The 12,199-nt window shown below is 40.3% G+C and overlaps 1 protein-coding gene across 1 annotated transcript in view; it reads right to left on the bottom strand.

Annotated features, from left to right (window-relative positions):
• The window catches only part of Otol1 (otolin 1), an 11,339-nt gene extending 3,558 nt beyond the window's left edge, over nt 1-7,781 (bottom strand). The window contains exons 1-2 of the mRNA XM_031376028.1: nt 7,392-7,781; nt 2,143-2,232 (exon numbers count right to left, since the gene is read on the bottom strand). Of these exons, the coding sequence (XP_031231888.1) occupies nt 2,143-2,232; nt 7,392-7,779 (478 nt within the window). The 5' untranslated portion in view covers nt 7,780-7,781. The remainder of the gene's footprint in view (nt 1-2,142; nt 2,233-7,391) is intronic.
• Nucleotides 7,782-12,199: the final 4,418 nt, after the last annotated feature.

The raw sequence follows: 12,199 nt of genomic DNA, 5'->3' as shown, positions 1-12,199 counted from the left end.
TGGTGGTGCTGGTGGTGGAGGTGGTGCTGGTGGTGGTGGTGGTGGTGGTGGTGGTGATGGTTTTGACCCAGTTTCACTATACAGCTCTGGCTGGCCTGGAATTCACTATGTAGACCAAGCTAGCCTTGAACTCAGAGAGTTCTGCCTACCTCTGCCTCCCAAGTACTGGGAATAAAGATGTTTGCACCACGCCCAACACTACTGGCAGTCTTAAGGTTATTTACAGAAATTGGTTAGTTCAATTACATTGAAATTATTTAGTTAGATGGTGACTTATCAGCACACAGCCTTTCAAGCAAGGTTTTGGATTTTTTTTTTTTAACTTTCAGTCTTAACCAGGAGTCCACACTAAGTCTGTAAGTAAGAGAAAAGTGGAGTTGCCACTTTATAGAGACTGCCTGAATAAAATTCTGCTTTGATCATTCATCAAAGCACCTTCTTAAGAACCATATCTTACAGTACCTCCCTAGATATTCTTCCACTTCCAGAAGTCTAGCTCCCAAAATGTATGAAGTGTCGTGGAGGTTCGTCACTCATTCACAGGTGCCCTGCTAATACAATTCAACCACAAAAGGACTTAATGTTTCCAAGAATGAAAATCACATAGCTGATAAGTGCGAAGGAGCTCTCTCTTACCTTAGCATATTTTCGAGTCATTACTTCACTGGCTGTTCTAGTAGGAGTGAGTTAGGCAGTTCCTGAGCGTGGTGGAGAGTGATGTATCAATGACCTCAGACCTACTGACATGTGACACTGACGCTGAACCACTGAGCTGGATGAATTGGTGGTATTTCTACAGGGTACCAGTCTTTATTGAGGAATTTCTAAATATCCCAGTGACTCTGTAACTTTATAGAACTTTAAAGTACCCAAGAACCAGGCATACCTGGGATGGAAAGCCTTCTATGCTGATGCATTCATAAAATTATAGACTTCTTGAGCAGGAAGATACCAACAAAAGTGCTCATAACTGCAAACCTTCCTGATACACAGGCTGTAAGTAAAGAGAAGCCAGGCCACATCTCCCAGGTCCCAGGCAATGTAAAACCACTGTGATATTGTAATTATTTCTTAGGTTTTTTGAGATTATAATATTTCATTTACTCAGCTTTCCATCGTTGACACTGCCTCTGATTTCAGAACAAGCCAAAGACAGTTTCAAACTCTCCACAACAGCCAGCTTTCTACTTGAGCTGAATATTTTACAGGATTGCTTGGTCTGGTGCTATTTAGTGTTTTTTGTTTTGTTTTTTTTGTTTTGTTTTTTGTTTTTTTCAAGACAGGGTTTCTCTATTGTACCTCCTGGTACTCACTCTGTAGACCAGGCTGGCCTCGAACTCAGAAATCCGCCTGCTTCTGCCTCCCAAGTGCTGGGATCAAAGGCGTGTGCCACCACCGCCCGGCGCTATTTAGTGTTAACTTAGTTGTATCATTTGAAAACAAAATATCCACAATGAACTGTGTATGTGTGTGTAGCTGAATGAAAGAGCCCTTGTTAGCATGTACAATCTCACTACCCAGTAACAGAAGGGGAAAAAGAAAAAAAAAAGAAAGATCTCACACACAAAGACAGAACCTTCTCCCACAGGCTGCATACTATGCGACTTCTAGTCTCTGGGTCACACTGGTGGCCAGTAACCTATGGAAAGGTTGTTTAAGAGTCTCTCCTGGTATCTTCTTGTGATATGTTGGTTGGTTGGTTGTTGGTTTATTTTGCTTTTTGTTCTTCGTTTTGGTTTAGGGACACATATTGAGGGGCAGGGAGAACATGAAGTTGGGTGGGTAGGGAAGTAGTGGGATCTGAGAGGAGTTGGGAGAAGGAAAAACATAATCAAAGCATATTGTCTGCATAATTTTTAAAAGAATAACTAAAAAAGAGTCTCTATTTTCCCATATACATATATGTATGTGTGTGTGTTACTCTGTGTGTGCACGATATTCTCATATACTTAAAGTTTTTCAGTTAGCCATGTATAAAGTTAATATTTTATGTCAGATTAATACATGAGATGATTTCTCAAGTGTTTATACTTTTAAAAGCCCATTTTCAATAATCTAGCATTTTTTTTAATAGCAAACTGCTTTTCTTTCAAATGATGCAGAATATTCCTGAGTTTGATCAGAAATGGAATAGTTACCAACCTTTCTCTCCTTTCTGGCCTTTGGGGCCTTGGGGTCCAGTGATTCCTGGGTGTCCTGGGCTGCCAGTGTTACCAGTCTCTCCTTTAGGGCCTAGAAATGATGTTTTCAAATTATCACATTAGAAAAATTATATTTTGAAATTCATTAGTTCAGAGGGAAAGGCAGTTATTTTATTGAAACCCAAAACTGTCAATGTCCTAATGATAAAATCTGGTGAGAATAAGCCATTGCAGAGTTCTAAGGGCAATATTTTTGCATGATTTGCAATTTTGTACTACCTGAATAGATAAATTGAGCCCATTAGTACTTGTCACTACATTCATGGCAGTGACCAAATGATTCAGGGAAGCTGCACTACATCAAATGGCAAAAACAAAATGATTATCTGACACTTAACCTCATACAGACCACACTTTCAAACTGGAAGTAAAAACACAATACAAAATACTCTGAGATTCCCATTTATCCACTAATTCATTGATTAGGAACCATATGGGAGGGTTTCTTGTACACTGAAGTGTCTTGCTAGATGCTATAAATGTAACCATCAATGAGCCAAGGGTTTTTATACAAACACAGAGAGAAGAAGAGAGAGAGAGAGAGAGAGAGAGAGAGAGAGAGAGAGAGGGAGAGAGAGAGAGAGAGAGAGAAGAAAGGGGAGAGAAAGGAGACAGAGACAAAGAGAGACAGAGAGAGGCAGAGAGAAGAGAATCTGTGCAAGGTAAATATTAAACAGATAAGCATAAAGAGACTGGAAATGACCCAAAGCCAAAAAGAGGAAGGTTGCATTACAAGTTACAGTTAAAAATAAAATGAGTTATGTTTATGCAGTCAGAAGAGAATTTTCAGAGAAAATAATTATTAAGCAAAAATTCTATGAAAAAAATTAAAATTTCTTGAACTATCTTTTTAAAAGACAGTATCTTCAAACAACTAAAAAAGAAACAAATCATGGTTCATCTAAGTAGTGACCAAGGATGGGGCCTGGGGGCTGAGAGGCAGGGAGAGGGGCGATCATGCATGTCTGATATCATTGTCTGCTTGATTGTTGTGAAAAGACACATGAACAAAACAACTCTCATAAAAGAAAGCATTTATTTGGGACTCATGATCCCAGAGGGTGGTAAAGAACATGACCATCACAGTGGGAAGCAAACAGGCATGGTACTGAAGCATGGTACCTGAGAACTTTACATCCTTACCTTGAGGCAGCAGGCAGAGAGAGGGAGACAAACTGGGCCTGGTTTGGGTTTTTTAAAACCTCAAAGCCCTCCTCCAATATGGCTACACTTCTTAATCCTTCCTATATAGTTCACCAACTGGGAACTAAGCATGTAAATATAAGTCTATTAGGGGCAGGAGGCTTTCTCATTCGATCCACAGATATATTTATTCATCCAGGCAGACCACTTACCTAGAACTCACCTAAATCTAAATTAATTATTCTTTCTAAAAGTTCATTCCTAGTTGCAGAGTTAAAAAAAATTGCTTCTTACTTGTAATAATTCAAGGCTAATTTCTTCAAAAGTTTACCATATAGATAATCACCCTCAATGAAATCACAAAATTACATTTTAATTATAATTAAACTAGTGGGATAGAATAAAATAGAAATAAAAAATCAAAAAAATCAATGAAATGTAAAATCATGTTTGGTCGAATTCCTCTTTGAAAGAAAACTGTAAATGTTTAAAAGAAAGCCTGGAAGGAATCACTTGTCATAGAGATGAGGGCTCGAGGCAGGCTCCTCAGTTTGAAGAAGAGATGCATGGGGGAGAGGAACAGAGCCAGACTGGGCAGAGGCAGTGAGAGCACACAAGAAAGCCAGTCTGAGTTCGCTGTTAGCCTCGCAGTGTTTCCTCCAAAGGTGTGGTTCTACTGCTGAGAGAAACAACCAAGCATATGCCTGAGCTGGCCCAGGAGCATCCTGCAACTGCACACAGGGCTAGGAGAGTGACTGGCCCAGGAGCATCCTGCAACTGCACACAGGGCTAGGAGAGTGACTGTCGCAGGGGCATCCTACAACTTCAAACAGAGCCCAGAGGGGGAGTGACTGCTCTTCCCTCTCCATGGGATGTATTCCTCCAAACACTTTCAAGACTGAGCCTAAGAGGGAAAGCTGGGGTCTCCCAAGAGCCAGCTGATTTTGCTTCCGCTTTCTACACTGGCAAGTGTTGCAGCTTCCACGTTGACCAAATGGTAACAAAACCAGGAGCACATCGCCAGGTGCAATGTAAAAATATCTTCAGTACTTTTTTTTTGTAGACACTGAGAAATGATATAAAATTCTCCTTCTTCTTAGTGTGGGGTACCGTAGTAACTGAACTAAAAACAGAAGAGAGGAAGTGTTTGCCTTCTGGCCATTTAATATACTTGAATATTTTCATGATTTTTTTTATCCATAAATTGAATCAAACTAGACTTTTAAATGCAGATAATTCACCATATGATGCCTGCAATGTGTGTGTCTCCATGGTTGAGAATTAAGGAAGAAAAGTTGAAATGCTTGGGTTTAAGTGGGTTTACTCTTTTCCTTCATGTTTGGTCAGCGCTGCTCTAATATTAGATTTCTAATGAAAGAAACACACACACACACAAAAGGCAGTAAGAATCACAGAACAGTTCTACATATGCACTTAGGTAATGTATGTATATATAAACACAAATGCATACACACACACACACACACACACACATCAAAGATAAAAGAGGCCATGAATTGGAAAGAACAAAGCATGGGAACATGGGAAGGTTTGGAGAGAGAAAAGGGGAGAGGAAAATGATGTACCTATATCATAATCTCAAAAAACTAAAAACTGATTTTAAGAAACTGGTAAAGCTAGGATAAACTGTCTGAATCTGAAAAATCAGGGTTCAGTCGTCTCAGGGACAGAGAACTCACAAGACAGAACCACATTCCCTCCACATTAACTGAGTCATAAAAGTAGTCTATTGAGCATTTATTCCATGTCAGGCTGCACATCATTCATATTGATTATGGTATCATTTCACCCTGTTTCCCATAGCTGAACCTGAGGCTTAAGGAGACGACATCATGAAGCCTTCACAGGAGAAGGCCTGTGATGGATTCAACCTCCCGAGCTTGAGGCCAGCCTCTTAACTTGGGTCTGTAATTGCAGCTACTTAGAAGGCTGAGGTAGGAGCTGGTCAAGTTCATAATCTGCCTGGGCTTCCGAGTGATCAGCAGGCCAACATGGGCAACTTTGTAGGACAGCTAAAAATTAAACACAGAAGAGCAGTAGCCTAGCATGCACAAAACCCCACAGCATAAACACATAGCATAACATTATGATCCAGATGACATAATCAGTAAAATTATGAGATATGAGCTACCCAGACAGCCTAGAAACTTAGCACATCTCCAAAATATATGTCACAAAGGTGAGAAGAGAGGCTGAAGTCCAAGCACAGCCCAGTCCAATCCACCACCAGGTGAAACAAAGGTCCTCCTGCTACGGATCGCACAGCCTTCTTATAGGTGGTCATGACCTGCTGTGTCGCACTGGCCCTGACTTTGGGCCTTCCATCCTTAAGCAGCTTGCCACCCAAATAAGTCATGAAGTATTCTCATAATTATGACTTCCTCCGCCTCATGACATTTCCAGTAGTGACTCATCAACCAGGAAACCTTGAGGTCTAATCTCATCCTCTTTCCCCCTTGATCCAGGTCAGCATAAATAGCCCATCTCTCTAAAACCCCCTACCTCAAATGGAAATCAATCAAAAGCTCTGTGGGGATACATAATTACTGATTTTACAGCTTTCCACTCTTCAGGCTAGACGCAGCAAACATTACATGATTTTTTTTTTCAAGGAATAGTGAATTTAAATTTGACATCCTGATCTTAATTTTATCTAAAGTTCTCTATACTGCACAGCACATAAAAGGCAGAATGCATTACAGTAAGACTGGGAGCATATTCATTATGTGTATATTCAAGACATCTGAGATTTTGAAATAGTAACCACAGTGTTCAACGGAGAAAATTGCTGGGCAATGCCAATGTGGCTTCCCCATTTCACTGAGGACCAAAGTGAATTCTGTGCTTCATTCTCCACTCACGGATCTTCCACTTCTAATCCTGACTACAAATGGCACCCAAAAACTTCTTCAGTCACCACACTTTCCTGACATGCAATAGAATTTTCACTTAGCATTTTTAAAAATCAACTATTAAAAACTCCACTGGACATAGCCTCAGCCCCAGGGCTGGAGTTGAGATTCCCTGACTCAGTTCGAACCAGCACTATTAAGACAGTAGTAGGTCTTACCCAGTACAGTAGGCACTGGATATGTATGGTTAATGAGAAGAAGCTCTGCCTGAGCCTGCGAATGCTTGCAGCCAGCTATCAAACTGAACGTGGGGACCCCAATGAAGGAGTTAGAGAAAGGACTGAAGGAGCTGAAGGGGTTTGTAACCCCATAGAAAGAACAACAATATCAACCAGTCGGACCCACCCCACCCCCCAGAGCTCCCAAGGACTAAACTGCCAACCAAAGAGTACACACGGAGGGACCCATAGCTCAAGCTGCATATGTAGCAGTTGATGGCCTTATCTGGCATCAATGGGAAGGGAGATCCTTGGTCCGTGAAGGCTTAATGGCCTGGGTTAGGGAAATGTTAGGGGGTGAGGTAGGAGTAAGTGTGTGGGTAGGGAAGCACTCTTATAGAAGCAGGAGGATGGGACAGGATAGGGGGGTTGCGGAGGGGAAATCGGGAAGGGAGATAACATGTGAAATGTAAATAAATAAAATACCCAATAAAAAAAGGAACTCTTGAAATATGGCTGTAATTGGGGCTGAAACAGTTGCTCAGTGATTAAGAGCACAGGTTGGTCTACCAGAGCACCTGGTTGCAATATCCAACACCCACAAGATAGCTCACAGTCATCAATAACTCCAGCGCTAGAAGACATGACAACTTCTTCCGACTTCTAAGGGCACCAGACGCACATGTGACCCACAGGCATGCCTGTAGGCAACATACCCATACTCACACAATAAAAATAAACATCTTTTTTTAAAAAAAAAAAAAAGAAATATAGCTGTGGTTACTGAACTGCATTTTTATCTTATGTATGTATCAGTGACCACACTTCAATTTTCGTTTGTCACATTCTTATACTAGCCATTCACTGCTGTTTGCTGGCGGTACAGAAGCTCTCAGAACAATGGTACGCCCCAACCCTTCCTCTCTGGGGAATGTTAGGTGGGCATTTTCAAGTACCTTGTTTTCCCATCGTTCCGGGTTCTCCTTTCTGTCCAGTGACAAATGAACAACAATGGCAGCAATTCAAAACGAAATCAGCTGTGTCCAGAGAGAAGCTCTCAAAGGGAAGGAGACGGGTTGTGGTGGAGGCAGAGGGGCCAGTGGTGGGGTCTGCCATTGCCGAGGCGGGGAAGCCGGTGGTGGGCTCTGCCTTGGCAGTCATTTCTGTGTAGAGGGTTTCTTCTTCATCCAGAGAGAAACCACTGGATGGCTTTAAGACCTTCAGTGTCTCTTTTCCTTCAGATTTCTTCGTAAATTTGGTGTATGGTGTGGTCTTTGCTTCTGTGTCCACATCATCCATAGCCAAAATAATTAAAACAGCACAAAGCGAAGAAAATATCCACATATTCGAGGCTAGAAGGAAACACTAAAAAAAGTACACAAATTATATGTGTGCAAATAAAAGCACTAAGTAATACCATTTATCCTTGTATGGGAAGTATAAACACATCTCTGAAGCATAAGAATAATCAGCATGTGTGATTTAGAATTGTATATTGCTGGCCTATTTTATATGTAAGTGTATGTGTGAGTCACCATGGGGCATTTTATTTAAAGTATTTATTATAAGGAGCACTTTGCTTTCAGTTCTCCCTTCTAGTTGTTTCTTGGTGTTGCATGTTCTCAAACGCTGTTCTCAATCATTCAAATTATCTTGCCAAAGAGCAAACATGATCTATAATAAATGCAGCACGCCTTAATAGCTCATATACCCTGTGGAAAACAAATATGTGTGATTTCCTCCCTGACCTCACTCAGATTTATAGGAATCAAATACGTTTGCATTAGAGGGAGATGAAAAATATTGAGCTGAATAGTTTATTCCAGCAAACTCAATTATTTCAGAAAAAAATACTGGTAAAATAGTCTTTAAATCTACGAGGGATAATAGCTCTGTTGTGAGAGCACTCTTTTGGAGTCTACTATAATAAATGGAGAGGGAGACAATAAAAAAAATCATAACTTTGAATATATGCTATGCCCTGGGATTTTTCTCATGCCCCTTAACTCTCAGACTCTTTGTTGTATAATTTGGGGACTTTTTTGAAAACTCATATTTATCTTTGGGTTGTTCTAATTAGGTAAGTGTGGTTATTCTTATTAAGGTTACTTTTTAACCAGTGTCCAAAGAAACATGACATAATGTTCCCAGAGAAGTGAAATTGTAATAGTTCACCCTTCCATTCCCCATCACTCGAATGCTAATAGAGATAATAAAACACACTTATATGTTGTCTGATATAAGATGGGAAGAAACAAAACAATAGAGACAAATGGTGAGAAGACTGAAACAAGGAAGGTGAAAAAAGAACCTACTGTGTGTAGGGCCCCTATACATAGCTCCACACTATCAATGCAACAAGCTCTCAAACTACCTATGCTAGGCAGATGATACACAGCTGCTCACCAAATAAGGAAACAGGCACAAAGAAGTTACATCCCTTGTCCAAAGCCATAAAACCAGTAGATTTTGGATTAGGGCTCAAGCACAGTTCTGTTTAATTTCAAATCCTAAACTGGTTTCCACAAATCATGTGGCATTTATAAGGACAGGATTAAAGAACAATAAATCTGAGGTTAGCTCAATGAAGTAGAGCTATGGGAGAGGCAGACATAAATCAACATAGAGAAGAGATAAAAATGGAATGCTTCATTTTTCAAAACTGTATAAATTTCCAAAAATGCTAACTTTCCTTCTAGCTGCTTTTGCTACTGCATTCATTGACTCAGCTACTACTGGCTGACATTGGTAATGTCACAGGGACTGAGGGGTTAATTTTAATGACACCAGACATAAGTCATGGCCCTGTCCTAAGGGAGCTATGTTTAGTAAGAAGAGATGGAAGACAACAGAAGTAAAGAAAATGTGAAAGGCAGCTAGCACATCACGAACAACTGTCATTACAAATGCATACACCACGTCTCTACTCACACCTCCCACCCACAAGATGGACATACACATATGGCTAGTATACATCAGCCAGTCACACCCATCCCCCCACACACACCCAGCATCGTAAACTGTGGCTCAGTGGACCCAATATGAAGCCACAGGTGATAAACATCATTAAAAATTTCATAACAGTAATAAGTTTTTGAACACACAAGAACCAAAAATTGATTCAAAATCAAACTCCTAATGCATCGAAGTGGCTCTGGCCCTGTTCATCCGTGTTGTGTCCCATGACTTCGCTAAAGCCTTGGCTCTACCACACAATATGTAAACTTCGCACTGCCTATGCCATCAGGCCATACAATGCCAATTGAAACTGCCTGAAACAGGTCAGTTCTGGTTCCAGATGACTGTGTGTTATGAATTGCATTGTTTTTCTGAGCACACTGCACTTACAGAAACATAATTACTTAATTATAGAAAACAAAAACAATTGTTTCCTACTGTCATGTTAATCATCAAATTAGTCTTTGGATTGGATTGTGTTAGAATGCTTGATTTAAAAAAAAAAAGCCATTTGAGTTGCTGTCGAGTTTCATTTTTAAAAAAAATCAATAAAATTTGGCTTGGTGGCAGGACAGAATCTCCATCAATTTCTATACTGGCCCTAAACATACTTCTTCCATTTTGTACTTTGTATTTAAATAAAACAGCATTCTTCAAACTGATGATTATAATATTGGAGTGTCTCTCAACTCTAAAATATGTTCAAGATCCTCTATATGCAGTATAGCAAACATTCAGCCAAGTTTTAGCTCTCAATGTTTATGTAAAAGTAAATATACCCTGCTCATTAGCATCCTAATTGTTTTGTTTATTATGTTTAAAAACATGTATGAAACAAGTAGTAATTTTAAAAGAGATTTTGTTATGATTTATTACCAATGGGTGTTTGATCTGGATACCTGTTGTATACTCCCATGTTAAGCACACGTAAGAATTTCTCAGGCAAAAAAGAGGTCAAAAGTGGAAAAAGTTTAAGCGGTCTCTCTATATTTAACAAGATTTTTTTCTTTTTTTCTTTTTGGTTTTTCGAGATAGTGTTTCTCTGTATAGCCCTAACTGTCCCAGAACTCACTCTGTAGACCAAGCTGGCCTCAAACTCAGAAATCTGCCTGTCTCTGGCTCCCAAGTGCTGGGATTAAAGACATGCACCACCACTGACTGGCTCAAGATTTCTTTTTTAAGACAAAGTTTCTTTGTGTAACAGCTCTAGCTGTCCTGGAACTTGATTTATAGATAGGCCAGCCTCAAACTCAAAGATATCCACCTGCCTCTGCCTCCCCGGTGCTGGGATCCAAGGCATAAACCACCACACCCAGCTTAACAGAGGTATTATTAACTAAATATATAGTATTTATATAAGTATATAATATTATATAAATAAACTTTCAGTATTTGTACAATTGCATTGCATAATACTATCCTTTGCTCAACCACCATTTATTTAAAATATCTAAAAAGCCCTGTGACAGTTTCTCAAGTAGAGAAATACCATAGTGTCACAGCATTAGGAAAGCTGAGGCAGGAAGACTGTGAGCCAGAGGCTAGCCTGGGCTGTATAACAAGACTGTCTCAAAAAGAAAAAAAGGAAAGAAGGAAAAGGGGGAGGTGGAAAAGGGGGTGGGAAGACCAAGAAGGGGAAAGAAAAAAAAGGACCAAAAGGAAGTTTTCAGAGTGCTGAGTGATCTAGGGCATTTCCTATTATCTTTAAAAACTAAAGTCATAAGGCTGGAAAGATAGCTCAGAGATTAAGAGCGCTTCCTGCTTTTGCAGAGGACCTAAATGCAGTTCCCAACACCTACATCCGGAGGTTCACAACCACCTCTAACTCCAGCTCCAGGGCCTCTGATGTCCTCCTTTGGCCTCCACAGACACCCTATACATAAGGCATATATTCACAAAAACACACATACATTTTAAAAATAAATTAATCTGTTTTAAAATGAAGTTGTAAGGAAATACCCTTTCTTTTTCGTTACTGGGGCACATCTGCTATTCTTCCATATGTATGTACATGGTATTTTTTAATCCTGTGACTATTTTGTAATGGGTCTTAGGAAACCAGTCATGAGGGGACAAGGAAGACATAGCTGGAGGGTCCCACACAGAAGACGAGAGCCAGCAGTGATAAGCTCTAGGCACCGTTCAAGTCACTTTACAACTGTTACGTCAGTTACACCACACCAGAGCCATATGAAGAAAGAGCCACTATGCCCATTTAATAATTCATAAAATGGAGACACAGAAAAGCTTCATGGAAGGGGAAGGAGAAAGTGATGTAACTGAATTTCAAGGAAACACAGAGCTCAAAAGATAAATTAATAAGAGCATTCCCTGCCCAAACAAAATGATTCACATAATGACACAATGATTCAAACCTGTGAGGCCTTTAGACAGAATGGTAAGTCACTGAGACAATTGAAGAACAAAACAGAAGCTTTAAGTATAAAGTTTGCTATAGGTTGAATCCTAACACAAGTATATAAAAGTAAAGACTGTGAAGAGGATGAGAGCCTGGGAAAACGTCATCAATACAGGACTCAAAGACCGGAAGCCAAGGGCAGCAGAGCAGCTGTCAGCCCAGCACTGGAGAGCTGCAGACAAACACACCCTGGCAGCTCCCTCACCAGCCCAGCCTCACCAGGAGCCAAAACTGGTGAGACCCCATCTTAAAAATCAGGTAGAGAGTGACTGAGGATGGCGTCTGACAGGGACCTCTAGACACTGCATGCAACTGCACACGCATGCATGTGCACTCTCACATGCACATGCAACACAGACAGACAGACAGACAGACAGACAGGCAGGC

This window comes from Mastomys coucha, unplaced genomic scaffold, assembly GCF_008632895.1.
Source record: "Mastomys coucha isolate ucsf_1 unplaced genomic scaffold, UCSF_Mcou_1 pScaffold16, whole genome shotgun sequence".
Classification (NCBI taxonomy): domain Eukaryota; kingdom Metazoa; phylum Chordata; class Mammalia; order Rodentia; family Muridae; genus Mastomys; species Mastomys coucha.
The sequence above is the reverse complement of the archived record's forward strand: the minus strand, read 5'-3'. Positions and strand labels throughout refer to the sequence as shown.